This window comes from Pseudophryne corroboree, chromosome 8 (genome assembly GCF_028390025.1).
Source record: "Pseudophryne corroboree isolate aPseCor3 chromosome 8, aPseCor3.hap2, whole genome shotgun sequence".
Classification (NCBI taxonomy): domain Eukaryota; kingdom Metazoa; phylum Chordata; class Amphibia; order Anura; family Myobatrachidae; genus Pseudophryne; species Pseudophryne corroboree.
In genome coordinates, this window is record NC_086451.1 from 333,005,836 (window position 1) to 333,023,688 (window position 17,853).

Below are 17,853 nucleotides of genomic sequence, written 5' to 3' on the forward strand. Positions count from 1 at the left end.
ATGGTTACATCACACCACACCTTGCTCCAGAAAAGGGAAATTTCAGGGCAATCCCATAGCAAGTGCCAGAATCCGGCATTGGCATCCTGGCACCTAGGGCAGCAAGAATTATCCCTAAGACCAGCTCTTTGCACAGTGACAGGAGTACGATACACCCTGTGCAGAATATAAAAAAAGACTTGCTTATATCTTGTACATGGCGTAGTGTATTTAAGGGAGCCTATAATTTGGAGCCACTGCTCTTGGGACAAAGGTCCCAAATCAGTTTCCCACTTAATACGAAGACCATTCAACTGATCAGGGCTAAATCTATTGTACAGAGCAGTATATAGGATAGATATTTTTCCCTTTCAGCTAAGAGAAGTGAGCAGCGCTTTAACGGGTCTGCACAGCATGCCTAAGCTGGAAATACAGAAACAAAGCAGTGTTAGGTATATCAAATTTGATTTTCAATTGCTGAAAAGATTTGAGCACTCCTCCATGATACAGTTGATTCAGTGATATTACACCCTTAGTAATCCATATATTATCTGATGATATCTTGTACAGCTCAGTGTATGCACTATTGAACCATAACGGAGTACAGGCATCCTGCCCTCCCCATTTATATAGAGTGTGCGCATATCGCCAAATTAATTTGTCTTTCTGTCCGGTTATGCATTCGGACACCCCTGCACCGATTGGGATGAAACAAACACCAGGCGGTCAAGATGGATCCTGGACAGGTTTTAGGGGGGTTGGTGTCCTGGTCAGACCTCACGGCAGAATGTGCCAGTTAGAACTTTGACCTGGGGAACCTGTTCTGGGCCTTTCACTGGATGGATTTCGATGAAACTTCACAGAGGGGTGGTAGCTGGTCTGGGATGCCTAATGGAGTGGTTGGGGTCCTCGTCAGACCTCACGGCGTGGGTACGCTGGGCAGAACTTTGACCTAGAACCCTGTTCCGGGTCTTCCATGGTATGGATTTGGATGAAAAGTTCACAGAGTGGGGGGGCGTGGCCTAGCTGTATCCTGGAGCAGACGTGCTGCGGAGGAGCTCCCAAGGATAAACCCAAATATACCCCTTATCCACAGCCAAACCTGGAGTGAAACACACCCAGGTGGGGTATTTGCCGCAGGAGAGTGCCCTGCTGTGCGTCCCTGGACAGCGCTGTCATACAGCGGACGAATCCGGCATTGCGGCCTATGCCAACCACTGAAGCCGGGGCCTCGAGTTTGGAGGAGGCCCGGCGGGAAGCTCCAGAGCGGCGCGCGGCCGCAGAGGGACCCGGGACGCGCCCTACGGACACCCCTTGGACCCCACAGCAGTCTGGAGACCTCCCCAAGACCCTCAGGTACCTGGTTATAGGGAGGGAATCATCCAGGGACCCACGGGCTCCACACACAAGGAGACATCCTCCAGCCTGTCACAGCTGCGGCGGCCATCTTGGATTCAAAGTTACAGTACACACAGGCTGCCCACATAGAGAGCCCTTTCTGAGCTATCTGGCTCACAACTCCACACCTCACCAAATTGATATCACATCCAGGACTGTTATATTAACTAAAGCTCACTCACTCCCCACTGCCTGTGGGGGTGTCTGGAGCTGTGGGGTGATGCCAAACTGATTCCTGCCTGCCGAACCCCACTGAGGTCACCGGCCATCATCACTGCCTGCTGACAGACAAAGCGGCCCCTAGACACCACCGGACCCGACGGGTGAGCCCTCTCGCGGCCCGCTGCTTATTGCGGGACCCGCGTCTCCTCTATTCCACCCCCACGAGTAATAACCTGTCTGAAGCCAACGACACAGGACCCCTGGACCTCCTACGACACGGCATCCTAACCTGGATTCCTGGGGAGTGCCCGCGCCCTGGAGGCACGGAACCACCGACCCTCCACCCTCCCCTCGCTAACTACGAGGAAAGCTGCGGTCCCACAGTGCAGGTGCTTGGATAGCCCTCACCCCACCTACCCATCGCAAGAGCGACCTGCAAGTGTGACCTGCACTCCATTACCAAACCAAATTTCTCTCCCCGCTCGCTGAGCCTCATAGAGCTCATGGCCCCTTAAGCATAACGACCACGAAGTGACAGGGGGCTCTGCCATACATATTGCATTATTCTATTACATTGGTACAAAGCGCCCTATTTACAATGTCGCAAAAAAACCGCAAGAACTCTCAGATACCTAAAGCTAGTATCCTGCGTGCTTGGGAGAAGTCCGGCTCCTCCACCCGGAGCTCCCCATCAACTGAACAATCCTTTGATCCAGCTGACATCGCCACCTCCAGCAGCCCATTGACCACTCAGGATGTGGTGGCTATCGTTACAAAAACGATTCAGTCAGAAATGAGGTCGGTTTTAACTGAGTTCAGATCCGAAATAGCCGACTTGGGCTCCCGCACAGATACACTAGAGCGCAAAGTGGACGACGTCTGCCAATTTCAAACGGTGGTGGAACAGGAACTTTTGGATATTCGGGCAGATATGGAAGCGTACAAAGAACAACTAGAGGATATGGACAACCGCAATCGTCGGAATAACATCCGAGTCCGCAACATCCCTGAAAATGTGTCCCCCAGCTCTCTCCCTGAGTATCTGGAGAGCCTTTTTTTACAACTGACGCCGGATGTCCCCGAGGCCCTTCTCCAGCTAGACCGAGCCCACAGGGCCCTCCGCCCTAGACCGCCTCCGACACAACCGCCACGAGACGTCATTATACGTTTTCATTACTACGCCACCAAAGAGCGGGTCATGCTGGCGGCTAGAGGTCTAACGACGGTGTCTTATGCGGGCTCCCAGTTACAGCTGTTCCAGGACCTTGCCCCCTCTACACTCAAGAAGCGCAGAGACCTAGCACATATTACCAAGGTTCTCCGAGCCCACTCCATAAAATATAAGTGGGGCTTCCCCTTCTCACTGCAGGTAACGCAGAATGGGAAGACTTTCACAGTCAAGACACCAACGCAAGGAGCTGATCTACTTAAAACTTTTGGCATTTTTGAAGATCTTCCTGAATCAACCCAAGACCAGATGTCACCCTCAATCTCAAGCCCACGGGCCCCAGCCCCGGAATGGTCTTCTACTTGAAAGATTTCAGATACCCGTGTTAAATGTACACTCAATAATTACTGAAAGCTTACATACCTCGGTTCGCCACGTATTCATATACGTTTTTCAGGCTCTACGTGTGACCTGCTGGCTACGGCGCCATGGGCGGTGCTCTCCACTTGGTTACGCGTGAGAGTCAAATAGTTCTCCATTTATATTTTTGTCTTATTTATTTATTTTTATTTTTTATTTCTATAGTATGAAGGCCTTCATACTTCGGTTTGCCATGTTTTCATATATGTTTTTCAGGCTCTCCGCGTGGCCGAGTCGCTGCGACGCCATGGGCGGTGCTGTCCACTTGATTACGCGTGAGAGTCAAATAGTTTTTCTTTTTTCTTTTATTTATTTATTTTTACTTCTATAGTATGTTATCATGTCTGTTCATGTTGGTTTATGATTAACATGGTGCACACTTGTTATTGTTATTATTCATAATCTCCTGGTTAGACTGATGTCGATTTTGACCCAAGACCAGATGTCACCCTTAATCTCAAGCCCAAGGGCCCCGGCCCCGGAGTAGTCCTCTACTTGACTGCTCGCAGGCACCCCATGATACAATCCTTGTTAAATGTGATACGTATAGTTGCTGAATACCCTAATCTGCATACTCTACTGCCTTGACGCGCTAAGTGATCACATGTATTTACTCAGGCCCTCTGCGTGGCCGACTGACTGCGACGCCTCGGACGGCGCGGTCCACTTGGCTACGCGTGAGCGTCAAGCTGTTTTCTTTTTTCAAATTTTATTTATGTTTTTATTATTTCTATAGTCTGTTTTCATGTTTGTTCATGTTGGCCTATGATTAGCGTGGCGCTCATTTGTTACTGTTCATAGTCTCCTGGTAGGACCGATGTTGGTTTAGTATCCGACACCATTGCATGCTTTATCCTTCTCCCTCATCATATCTATACCGCTCACACTACTCCTATTTATCTCAATAATGCGATCCTCCTCGCTACCTTTATTCCCCCCTGTCACTTGGTCGTTCCTATTACAACCTCTCCCTCCCCTATGCCCCTCCTTACCCTACTTATCGTTCTGTCACAATGCCACGTCCCCCCCCCGAAGGATACGCCAGGATGGCGTTTTTCCTTTTAATGTTAAACCTTGCCCTTCTACAGGAAAAGGTTCTCCCCCTCTGTATTTTCATACAGTCCCTTTCCCCTTTTCTCTCTGTCTCTATTTCTCCTTTCCCCCTCTCCATCCCCATGGTCGGACCGCTCCCATCCCGCCCCTCTATTTGCGTCACCCACAGTTCTTCCCACCATGACCCTGAAAATTATATCGGTTAATGCTAATGGCCTTAACTCTCCCACCAAACGAGCCATGGCCATCCAATTCTTTAACAGACAAAAATCTGATGTGGTACTAATTCAGGAGACTCATTTTAAACCCCCACACCCCTCTATGTCCTGCAAACAATTTCCACATGTCTATTATTCAAACATGCCTACCAAACGAAGGGGAACCGCTATTATGATACGTCGAGGCCTCCCTATAACTGTTCATGATACTATCTTGGACCCCCAGGGCCGTTACGTTATCCTTTCATGTTCCTATAACCAAGCTCCCCTGATCTTGGCTTCCATATATGCCCCTAATGCGCAGCAGGGCTCTCTATTTACAGCCTTTTTTGACAGCCTATCCCGCCTTCCTACGGGCACGATTATAATTGGTGGAGACTGCAATGTCACGCTGGATCCACTCCTTGACAGATCTCGCCCCGCCCCTACTACTTCTACTCCCGCCAAACTAGCCAAGCGTCTGCAGACGCATTTAACACTATATAACCTGTATGACAGTTGGAGGACCTTGTACCCCTCAGCGAAGGGTTTCACTCACTACTCCCCGCCCCACGACCTCTATACCCGCATAGACTATATGTTCGTCGACCGAGACACTACTCGTAAACCCCTCAGTGCCCAGACGCTCCCTATCTCCTGGTCGGACCACTCCGCTGTTTTGTTCGAGATCTCATCCTCTTCACCCCTCCCCACCAGATTCTGGCGGCTAAATGAAGCTCTTCTGCTTAAAAAATGCACCGTAGCTGATATTGCCACCGCCTTAGCTAACTATTATGCGGAAAATGCGACTCCTGACGTCTCTCCCTCCCTAATATGGGAAGCACATAAGGCCACCATCCGAGGTTACCTTATAAGCCTTTCGGCTGCCCAAAAGAAAACTGAAGCCCAACGGATCCGAGTTTTAGAAACAGAACTTGCCGCCTTGACCCTTCTGCATCAGCGCCGCCCCAGAAAGAAAACATATTCCAAACTCCTAGCAGTTAAAGGTCAGCTATCCCAAATCCTCACCAAAAAGGCAGTCAAGGCACTCTTATGGGCACGCCAAAGGTTCTATGAGAAATCTGATAAGGCTGACACCCTGCTAGCCCAAAAACTAAGAGCGAAACGCACTCAAAATCGCATTATATCCCTACGCTGTGCGGACGGGTCTGCCACATATGATCCATCGCGAATGGCCGCCCAATTCCGGGATTATTATACATCCTTGTACAATCTCCCTTCCACTCTTGATGCAGATCCTGATCACGTCTCTAAACTCCGAGACTATCTTTCCACTTGCAAACTCCCTAAACTTTCCGACTCGGATATATTGACACTCAATGCCCCCATTTCCACAGAGGAAATCTCAGTGGCCATTCAGCAGTTACGCCGCACCGCAGCCCCTGGCCCTGATGGCTTCACCGCTCTATATTATAAAAAATTCACTACCTCTTTGCTCCCCATGCTCCAATCTCTGTTTAACGCAATCCTAGATGGGGACTCATTCGATGCAGCCACCACCAGGGCCAACCTTATCCTCATTCCGAAACCTGACAGGGACCCGATGGAGATGAAGAACTATCGACCCATCTCGCTCTTGAATGTGGACCTAAAGCTTTTCGCCAAAATCTTGGCTAATAGACTTGCTCCATTCTTGCCCGCCCTCATTCACCCCGACCAGGTCGGTTTCATTCCCTCCAGACAAGCCGCAGATAATACCAGGCGCCTCATTGACCTTATCCAGTTGGCACAAGACAAGTCTCTCCCGACGCTGGTCGTGGCTCTCGATGCAGAAAAGGCCTTCGATAGGGTAGCTTGGCCATTCCTACAACAAACACTCCTAAATATGGGCCTGCATGGCGCCTTCTATAAAGGCGTTACTTCGCTGTATCAGAACCCCTCAGCCTCTATCTTAATTAATGGCCTCTCCTCTGATCCTCTTCCCATACGCAACGGCACCCGACAGGGCTGTCCCCTTTCCCCCCTACTCTTCGCCCTTATTATGGAACCGTTGGCAGCTAGAATTAGACTAAACCGTAACATATCTGGTGTCATGTCGGGAGCTCACAATCACAAAATTGCTCTATATGCCGATGACGTCATTCTCACCCTGACTGACCCACCTGCCTCCCTCCCACATCTGATAGAGGAGATAGCTACGTATAGCAGATTTTCAAATTACAACATTAACTCAGACAAAACCGAAATATTAGCCCTACATGTCGCGGACCCAGATCTTCGACTCCTACAGGCCGCCTTCCCATGTGCTTGGCGAGCTGATAAACTCAAATACCTGGGCATCTATCTCACTAAGTCCTACTCTAGTCTCTATGCTGCCAACTTTCCCAGACTCTTAACCTCTATTAAACACGATATGACAAAGTGGAATAAATACATTCTGTCTTGGTTTGGACGTATGACGGCCGTTAAGATGACACTACTGCCCCGTCTGTTATATCTATGGCAAACTCTTCCCATCCACGTCCCCACCTCAATCCTTAAAAATCTTCAAGCAGACCTCACCAGATTTATCTGGGCAGGGCGAAAGCCCAGAGTAAAGATGCGAATCCTCCAAAAGCATCGTCTAGAAGGGGGTCTAGGAGTTCCTGACCTCCTTAAATACTATAGAGCTGCTCACTTAACCACATGTGTCCTTTGGCACGATAATCCTGGACACAGAATCTGGACGCAACTAGAGACTACCACACTCCACAGATATTCCCCCTACAGCTTGCTCTGGTGTCGACCGAATAGCCGTCCCCCAGCTTCCTCGCTGTTGCCCACAGTGAAATTCACCCTTGCCATATGGGACCTTTGCTCACGTCTTTACCGGCTACGCTCCTTTCACCCTCTACTCACCCCTCTGTGGAACAACCCGGCATTCCCGCCAGGGGAGAACCACTTAGCTTTTGAGTCCTGGACCAGCCATAACTCACTTTTCCTTCTAGACATCGCCCCGCTACATACGTTCCCCACGTTTGACGTCTTACAATCCCGTTTCTCGCTCCCACGCTCAACCTTTTATCAATTCTTGCAGATACGCCACTTTTTTGCCTCTATCTCCGGAACACCGCCCGTGGGAGGTAAAACGAGCTTTGAATCCCTCTGCTGTACCTGCCGATCAACTAAAGGCTTACTCTCAACTATATATCAAATCTTATTAGCTCACAACTCGCCCCCGAAGGAACCCCACGAAGTAGCGTGGGAGCGGGAGGTAGGTGAAACCCTGACGACAGATGAGTGGTCTGAGATCAGGCAAGAAATTTCCACGAGCTCCATTTCGGTCCGAATTAAAGAAAATGCCTACAAACTATATTACCGTTGGTACCTGGTACCATCGCGTCTCCTTTCAATTTACCCCTCCTGCTCGGATAACTGTTGGCGTCAATGCGGCCAGCGCGGAACCCTGTTGCATATTTGGTGGAACTGCCCGCAAATTAAGGGATATTGGACTAGGGTCCATAGACTTATCTTTAAGGTCCTCGGATTGACGATCCCGATGTCTCCTCTCTATTCCCTGCTCTCTCGCCCAATACCTCACACCCCTCGCCACCAACAAAAGCTAATTAAGCATATTTTAAATACGGCCAAATGCCAAATCGCGGCTAACTGGAAATCTCTGTCACCCCCCACGACCCCTGCTACCATTAATGCTATATGGCAAACCTATAGATTGGAACGTATTACAGCGGTTCTCCGCGACACCCCTGATAATTTTAGCAATACGTGGTCACCCTGGACGTCACACTACGGTGCTGAACCTCCACTAACTACCATATAAGATAATGGGAACCATCACAATACCCTATCCAACTGAGGATAATCTGACGCACTGCCCAGGCGACTGGGACCGCCCGACCATTCCTCCCTTTCCTCCCTTCCCAATCCTCCCTCCCTTCTTTTCTCTTCCCCCTCCTTGCCTCTTTTCTCTTCTACTTCTAATCTTAAACTTACTCTTTGTTTTTCTTTTATAAGCTATAATGCTTCATTAAGAGATATTCCTTCGCCCTTAGCTATGGTACACACCAAATGTATTACACTATCTATTGACAGCTTTCTATACATTGGCATGCGTGCCTGTTTGATTCTTTACTCACTCGATATTGTACATAGATAGATACTCTGCCACTGCTATTTGACAGTTGAATGCGATATGTACCAATGTGTGATACCTGTAATGTATATCTTATGAATATCTTGTTAAAAGTTCAAAATTCAATAAAAACTTTTTCTCAAAAAAAAAAGAAAAGTTCACAGAGTGGTAACATTTGATCACAAAAGACATACTAGGTGGTTGAGGTCCCGGTCAGACCTCCTGTTGGTGTACAATGGACAGAACTTTGACCCGGGGTGCCTGTTCTGGGCCTTCCACGTGATGGATTTGGACAAAAACATCACAGAGTGATAACATTGGGTCCAAGAAGACATACTAAAGTGTTGAGGTCCTGGTCAGAACTCCCGTTGGTGTATGCCAGACAGAACTTTGACCCAGGGAGCCTGTTCTGGGCCTTCCACTGGATGGATTTGGGTGAAAACTTTCATGAACTGTAATTACTGATACAAATAACCATCATTTAATTACCTAAAATAACTAACTGAAATAATCATAAATCAATGAACTAAAATAATTGATAGAAATGTGGGTGGGATGACAAAAAATATTGTGTACCCAAATGCCTTGGAATAGCAACATTGGTTACAGAAGGAAAACTTTAAACCCATCTCTTGATGTAAAAGTGATTAGAAAACTGAACAGAAAGGAATGCTGGGGAACACGGCTACTGGCAATACCCCAAAAACAAAAATGACACTGGGCAGCCACCTCATGGGTGTGTTGGAAGAGCTGCTAAAATGCTAATTATTTGTAAAATGTCAGCTACATCCAACTCATTGATAACTTCATAACTTGAACATTTAAACCCGGGCAACGTAGCTAGTGTGACAAATAAAGGTTACTTTTAGGTTGCCAGTTATATGGCAAACGTATTAATGCTGCAGTAATAACAATTTTTTTAATTAATAATAACATCTGATGGCATCTGTCCAATACAGTTTTAAGAATTTATTTTTGTTCTAAGCGAATTATCATATATGTTGTTGATACTTCTTCATATAGGTTTTTTATCATTATTATTTCTCCTAGTAAGCAAGAAAGTGATGTTAAATTCATTCTCATATTGGACAGAAGACTGGATACATGGACGTCTGTAAAATTAACTCTTCAGAGATTATCTGTGAGTTGCAACCCTAATATTTATGATTACTATTACTGCAAATATCAAAAGCGTCTCATTAAAAACTAACTCAAATATGTGGTAATACAGTCATCCAAAGTGATATTTTCAACTTTTATCAACATTTTAAACTAATTCTTATACTAGGTTCAGTTGTTATTGTGGAGGGCGATTATACCTACTATTGTGTTTCTGAACTAATCCTTTAAAAGTGTTCCACTGAACATTCATAGAAGTAGTAAAATTGAAGTGTGCCGAATGGCCCCGGAGAATGAAAGGAAACAATATAAATGTGTATTGTTTTTATATATAATAGGTGTAAAAAAAAAAGTGGTGAATGTTTTCTATTGAAGTATGTTCCATTTTAAGATTAAACCATCTGTGGATGCGCAAAACGAACCTGTACTTATGTATTGCTGGCAGCTCGGGGGTATATATCATTTACATCTATCATCTATGGAGCAACCATTTACAGATTAGGAACTCTGAGTCACAGACAAAGGGATAAAATTTTCTTTAACAACTTTATTGGCTGATGTTTTCCTGAGCCTGGGCGTTTTAGGGTTGCCTGCCCTTCTTTAGCCTGGCCTGCAGGAGGACGCAGGGGGGACGGGGGTGGGGGTGGGGGGGGGGGGTTGCAGGGGCCAGCAGGGTGAGCTGAGCCCGGCAATGGCTGGAAGATTAGCTTCCAGTTGGAGCCTCTGGCATGGTTGCCTCAGATGCATCTGTGGCAGGCAGGCCGGACTGGACATCTGGCACTTCTGGCAAATAACAGATGGGCAGGTGGGCCGATCCGGTCCCTCAGAGAGCCGAGAAGGCCGCGTGCAGCGCAGCCTCCGGCTCTCTGGTTCAGCCGCCCACACTGCTCTCCATGGAAATGGGGGCGTGCAACGAGTCCACGTCCCCATGACTCGCAGCATGACCCCGTACATCGTGGCGGCGTGCCCCTGTGCTGAGCGCACACGCTCACAAATGCCCGGCCTGTTTTTGAGCCCCAGTCCGTCGCTGGTGTCAGGGAAAGCTCAGCTGGTGCAAACATTCCAGGCAAGTGGTTAAAAGATAGGAACTTACAAATTTCAGGTGAATGCATTCCTCACTCGCTTTTTCATTCATTCACAGCCCATCACTATTTTATTTTTATTTCTATACATCCCTTTTAGACTTGGCTATATGCATCATCGCTTGGAGAGTGATAAAACGGAGAGAGAGAAACAGTACCGGCCACTCAGCTCCTAACTAACATGTGACAGGCTGTGTTTGAAAAATGACAGGAGCTGACTGGCTGGTACTTTTTCTCTTTCCATTTTATCACTCTCCAAGCGATGAAGCAGCATAATCCAAAAACCTGGGTTTTTGTGCGTGAAGACGCATCGACCCGGTTGCGGCTTATGTCTGAAAGGGTCTACCTGGGTTGACAGTCCCCGGTCCGCATCCCCACTCACCCAGTAGGATTTTTCTCGGGACTTGCAACCAAGGTAGTCAACTCGGCTTAGGTGTAAAAGGTGCGACCCGTGTCTTGATGACCCGGGTAACGCTAAAAAGAAATGGATTTGCCGGAGACAGTAGCTCTTGGAGATCATCTCCAGATGCCCACTAAATGGCGTAAGACCCGGGTCACTGGAAGACCCAGTACCGGTGTGAAAGGGTACAACCAGGGTAATACAAAGACCTGTAAAACTAATCTGTACACCATTCTCACTCCTAACAGTTTGTTAAGGTACTCATAAGAGGTGAGCAGTTGATAGGCGGTTTTATTTATTCATCTATTCAGAGTTAGACTCATCTAGGCAGCTGCACCGCACCTCTACACCCACTTCTGAGAGTAGCCGTTATCACTATCAGCGATGAATTGTGCCAGCTTTTCTGCAGCGGGGAACACTGGTATTCCACAGGGAATAACATCGGGGTGTAGAGTTGGATTTTGATCCGAGGCACCAACAGGCTAAAGCTTTGACTGTTCTCAGGATGCACTGCACCGCCTCCTCTATATACCCACCTCCAGGCACTGGAGCTCAATTTGTAAGTTGGTGCCTGCAGTGCAGGCAGCTAACAGGGAGGGCTGCGTTAGACAGCCCTGAAAAGAGCTTTTCTAAGAAGAAAGAAGACTTCAAGGTCACAGCATAGGCAACTGATGCTATATGACATATCATGCTGCAGCTCCTTCACCTCCCACAGCGGCGGTGTATACTCCCGCGCCCTGGTTGCCGGGTACTTACAGCGGAGGCGCTCCGGTCTTCTCAGGCACACACACCGCTTCTGCTCTCAAGGATCGCGTGGCTGCACGATAGGGAGGAGGTAAGAGGGTCCCCCAGGCGGGACCCGCTGAAATCGCAATCCGGGATGCGGCCTCTGGAGTCGGACCGCGCCTCTGGCGTGGACACTGTGGCCGTGCAGGGACCACACTATATCCACCAGAGCAGGGAGCACAGGTCGGATTTACTAAAATCCGTTTATTACAGGCTCCATAGTACCCGGTGGTGAAGTGCAGCAGAGGGGATATGGCGCTGACCTCTAGCCCCTCCCCCAGCCCCAGGCGCCATCTACAGCAGATGTTCCCGCCCTGGAGCTGCATCTCTCTCTCTCCCTCACTCCCTGTCATCGTTTGGGTGCCATTACACAGAGCTGCGCTGATTCTGGGACTGCTGGGCACTGTCTCCTCTGTAAAGCCGCCTGCATCATCAGAGCTGTGCATTTACAGGACACTTAAGTATTTCAACATGTCGTTTAGACAGTGTTAGTTAATAACAAGTGCATACCTACAGTAATATTTAGTACAAGTTTTCTGTGATATACATCCAGTGTGTCACAACTGAGGGCCTGAGCTGACGGAAGGCAGCCTCAGTTGTAGGGGCTGAGATGTACCGGAACCTGGGAGGTTGTATCAGACCCCTGGACATGTAAGTAACATGAAGAGAAACCGCCCGAAGGCGTGACCACGACAACTTGAGTAAAAGTCAATGATATTTATTTATGACAAACTCCATGCATCACAGTAGCAGTAAAAAGTAACATAAAAATCAGCAGAGAAATAATAATACAGTTCCTGGGTACTACAGGGTGGCAGGGGCCACAGAGCTCTGGTGGTATGAGACAGTTCTTGTTATCTGCAAGTTGGAAAGTCCTTACCAGGCTCAACTGTAGAAATGAGGATAGCCCAGGGTCGTACCAGCTGGTGTTCCAGGGAAAGCTGGACTGCTGTAGATAAAATGCTGCTGTGGGTACTGGTTAGAACCAGACAGGTGTTGGCACGGAGTGGATACTGGCTGGAACCAGTTAAATAATAAATAGAACTTGAGAGCGATGCAATATAGATGAAATGTAGAATTTGAGAGCGGAGAAATAATAATACCGGTGGAGAGTGGTAAACTGCAGAAAGGACACCGGCCCTTTAAGAGAAGCTGTACACTGCTGGAAGCTGAGCTGGAAGCAGGTGATGTTGTAGCTGGAAACAGGTGAGTCCAGAATGGATCGGAGAGTCAGGCTACACCGCAGATGGAATGCTGGTGCGGGTCTCTATAGCAGAAGTCTGGAGACAGGAGCTGGAACCTGGAAGACATTCACAGAAGAGAGATAAACTGGAACTAGGTTTGACAACCAAAGCACTGACGCCTTCCTTGCTCAGGCACAACCTATTTATACCTGCAGCAAGGAAGGCATTGGCTAGACAATTATGCAAATTAATAAAACTGACAACGGGTTGGTAGGAATGATCAGCTGACAGAATCCAAGATGGCTGCGCCCATGCAGACACTTGGAGGGAAGTTTGGATTGTAATCCATGTGGTCTGGAAAACAGTAATGGCGGCGCCGGCCACCGGAGACAGGAGACGCCAGGCTGACAGATGCACATCCGACCACGCGGACACAGCGGAGGCCGCGGCTGACGTAATCGCCACTCTGAATGCAGAAGCTCAGGGACGGCGGCGGAGGCCGCGGGAGACGCCATGCCAGATGTATAAGGCGTTACTGTGACTGCGTCCAGAGAGACAGGAGAGGATGCGGGAATGTGCACATCAGGATAACAGATGGGATCCGGTCCTGGAGCGCTGAGCCAGCCTTAGGAGGCATCTGATAGGTAAGAAATGGCGTCCAGATACCCGGATCGTGACAGCACCCCCCCCTTTAGGAGTGGCCCCAGGACACTTCTTTGGCTTTTGAGGAAACTTGGAATGGAATCTCCGGACCAAGGCAGGAGCATGGACATCAGAAGCATTGGTCCATGAACGTTCCTCAGGGCCATAACCCTTCCAGTCAATAAGATACTGAAGTTGACCGTAACGGTGACGTGAGTCCAGGATCTTGGCTACTTCATACTCAACGCCTCGTTGAGTTTGGACTTTCGGAGTTGGAGGAAGTGAGGAATGAAACCGATTCAAGATTAGCGGTTTCAACAGGGAAACATGGAATGTCCTGGGTATCTTTAAGAAGGGAGGCAACTGGAGTCTGTAAGCAACAGGATTGATGACTTGATCAATTTTAAAAGGACCGATGTAGCGAGGTGCAAACTTCATACTGGGAACTCTTAACCTCAAATTCTTCGTGGATAACCATACCCGATCACCCACCTTGAGAGCAGGAACTGCTCGACGCTTCTTATCCGCAAACTTCTTGTACCTGAACGATGCCTTGAGCAGAGCTGATCGTACGCTCTTCCAGATATTGGCAAACTGATGCAAGGTGATATCCACTGCGGGAACAGAAGTTGCTGGAAGCGGTTGGAACTCATGGACTTTAGGGTGGAATCCAAAGTTGGTGAAGAATGGTGTTGACGAAGATGAAGAATGATACTGGTTGTTATGACAGAACTCGGCCCAGGGAAGTAATTGAACCCAGTCATCTTGAGAGGAGGACACATAGATGCGGAGGAAGGACTCCAAGTCCTGATTCACCCTCTCAGTTTGACCATTGGTCTGAGGATGGTAAGCCGTGGAAAACTTTAGCTTGACTTGGAGGGCTTGACATAAACTTCGCCAGAATTTGGCTGTGAATTGAACTCCTCGATCTGAGATAATTTCTTCTGGAAGACCGTGGAGTCGAAAGATCTCTTGTATGAATACTTGAGCCAACTTGGAAGCTGACGGAAGACCGGTGAGAGGAATGAAGTGTGCCATCTTGGTGAACCGGTCAACTACCACCCAGATGGTATTAAACTTGTTGCACATGGGCAAATCTGTAATAAAATCCATCGACAAATGGGTCCATGGTCGACGGGGAACAGATAGTGGAACCAGTTGCCCCGCAGGCGACTGGCGGGATACTTTATGTTGAGCACACTTTGGGCAAGATGCAATAAACTCCAAAACGTCCTTTTTCAGAGTTGGCCACCAATAGGACCTAGAGATAAACTCCAGGGTTTTTTGGATACCTGTATGTCCGGCAAAGCGGGAAGCATGGGCCCAATGCATGAGCTTCTTCCTTAGTGTCGGCTTCACAAAACTTTTCCCTGATGGGGGCGTAGAGTCCATCCCTACCGTGGAGAATGCCAACGGATTTATAATAGGATGCTTGTCTGAAGACTCTGACTCATTTTCTTGCTCCCATGAGCGGGAAAGGGCATCGGCCTTGCGATTCTGAGAGCCCGGACAGAACTGGAGTTTAAAGTCGAACCTGGAAAAGAAAAGTGCCCATCTGGCCTGACGAGGGTTGAGACATTGTGCGCCTTTCAGATATAGAAGGTTCTTGTGGTCTGTAAGGATGGTGATTGAATGAGAAGCTCCCTCCAACAGATATCTCCACTCCTCTAGAGCGAGCTTGATGGCTAGCAACTCCTGGTCGCCAATGGCATAGTTGCGCTCGGCTGGGGAGAACTTCCGTGAGAAGAAACTGCAAGGATGTAAATGGCCATCTTTAGCCCTCTGAGATAACACCGCTCCTACTCCAACGGAGGAGGCATCCACCTCTAGGATGAAAGGAGAGTCGATGTCAGGCTGTTTCAGGACAGGCGCAGAGATGAACCTCTGTTTTAAAAGATGAAAAGCTTGCATGGCTTCTTCAGACCACTTGGACGGGTTAGCACCCTTCTTGGTGAAAGCAGTAATAGGCGCCACAATGGTGGAAAAGTCTCGTATAAACTTTCGGTAATAATTGGCGAACCCTAAGAACCTCTGGACCCCTTTGAGGGTTAAGGGTACCGGCCAATTCTGGATTGCTTGTAGTTTCTCAGGATCCATCTCTAGTCCGGAACCGGACACAATGTACCCTAGAAACGGAATGGACTTGACTTCAAAGACGCATTTCTCTAATTTGCAATAGAGATGATTGACACGGAGACGGGACAGAACCTCCTTTACCCAAAAACGATGTTCCTCTAAATTGTTGGCAAAAATGAGGATATCATCTAGATAGACCACGACATGACGGTATAGAATGTCTCTGAAGATCTCATTGACGAAATGCTGGAAGACAGCTGGAGCATTGCTCAATCCGAAGGGCATGACGAGGTACTCATAATGTCCGTCACGGGTGTTAAATGCGGTCTTCCACTCGTCACCCTCACGGATCCGGATGAGATTGTATGCACCTCTCAAGTCCAGCTTTGTAAAGATGGTAGCTCCGCTAACTCTGTCAAAGAGCTCAGTAATCAGGGGTAAAGGATAGCGGTTCTTGATGGTAATGTCGTTCAAACCTCTGTAGTCGATGCACGGCCGCAGACCACCATCTTTCTGTTTTACAAAAAAGAAGCCTGCGCCGGCTGGAGAAGAAGAAGGTCGAATGAACCCCTTTGCTAGGTTCTCTTTAATGTATTCCTCCATAGAATGCGTCTCGGGCAGAGACAACGGATAAGTTCGGCCTCGAGGTGGAACCTTCCCTGGAACGAGATCAATCGGGCAGTCCCATTCTCTATGAGGAGGAAGGATATCAGCAGAAGCTTTACTGAACACATCCGTGAAATCTTGATATGGAGGAGGTGGAACATCAGACGACCTGGGGGAGGAAGAACAGACAGGCAACACTTTAAACAAACATGTCTCAGCACAGGAGGAACCCCATGCCAGGATTTGCGTAGTCGTCCAATCAATTGTAGGATTGTGAAGACGGAGCCATGGAAGGCCCAGGACCACAGGATGTGTGGCACTTGGAATCACTAAAAGTGAAATAAGTTCGGAATGAAGAACTCCCACTCTCAGACGAACTGGTAGAGTCCTTAGAGCAATAACTGTATCAAAAATTTTACTGCCATCCACGGCAGTTAAGGAAAAGGAGGAAGGAAGTCTCTCGGTGGGTAGGGACCACCGTTTAACATAGGCTTCGGTAATAAAGTTCCCAGCTGCTCCGGAATCCAGGAGGGCAATGACGTTCTGATAACGTTGAGCAACTTGAAGCGAGACTGGGAGATTACAATCTTGAGGAGATGGAGAGGAGATCATTACTCCTAGCCGGCCCTCTCCTTGGCGAGCTAGGATTTGGAGTTTCCCGGACGTTTGGGACAGGCATTAATAGTGTGAGACGGAGCTGCACAATACAGACAAAGAGACTCAGAGAGACGTCTTCGGCGCTCAGCAGGAGTTAAACGGGAACGACCAATTTGCATGGGTTCATCTTTAGTTGGTGACAGTTGGCGAGGAGGAGGAGCAGAAGATTTTGGAGCAGATGATCTTCCACGCTCAGTTGCTCTCTCTCTGAAACGTAAGTCAACTTTTGTACAAAGTGAGATTAGCTCATCTAACTTGGAGGGTAAGTCTCTGGTAGCTAACTCATCTTTAATACGCTCGGATAAACCATGCCAGAATGCAGCATACAGGGCCTCGTCGTTCCATGCCAGTTCAGATGCCAGGATCTGGAACTGTATAAGATATTGTCCTACAGTATGTGATCCCTGGCGTAAACGGAGAATCTCAGACGAAGCTGAAGTTACCCGGCCTGGCTCGTCGAAGATGCGCCTGAATGTTGACACGAATGCAGTGTAAGAAGATAGCAGGATGTCGGACCTCTCCCATAACGGTGATGCCCAGTCAAGGGCTGAGCCACTGAGAAGAGAGATGATGTAGGCAATTTTTGTACGGTCACTGGGAAAATTGCCAGGTTGTAGCTCAAACTGAATCTCACACTGGTTGAGAAATCCCCTGCAGAATCTTGGAGATCCGTCAAATTTTGCTGGCGTTGGAAGATGAAGACGTGGAGCAGAAACGGGTAAGGTGGGTGGGGTTATAGTTGGAGTCACTGTGGTTGACGCCCTAGATGCGCCTGAACCACGGAGAGTTGTCTGAATCCCATCCAGCCGAGTAGAGAGATCCTGGAGACAG

The 17,853-nt window shown here is 48.4% G+C and overlaps 1 protein-coding gene and 1 long non-coding RNA gene across 5 annotated transcripts in view; one reads left to right on the forward strand and one right to left on the reverse strand.

Moving 5' to 3' along the window:
- The window catches only part of LOC134949067 (uncharacterized), a 42,812-nt gene extending 41,392 nt beyond the window's left edge, over positions 1–1,420 (reverse strand). The window contains exon 1 of the long non-coding RNA XR_010183094.1: positions 1,340–1,420. This is a non-coding gene — a long non-coding RNA (uncharacterized LOC134949067). The remainder of the gene's footprint in view (positions 1–1,339) is intronic.
- MCF2 (MCF.2 cell line derived transforming sequence) overlaps positions 1–17,853 on the forward strand; it is a 360,378-nt gene that overhangs the window by 148,750 nt on the left and 193,775 nt on the right. For all 4 annotated transcript variants that reach the window (XM_063937419.1, XM_063937417.1, XM_063937415.1 and 1 more), the window contains exon 4: positions 9,521–9,611. In XM_063937419.1, coding sequence (XP_063793489.1) covers positions 9,521–9,611 — 91 coding nt within the window. The remainder of the gene's footprint in view (positions 1–9,520; positions 9,612–17,853) is intronic.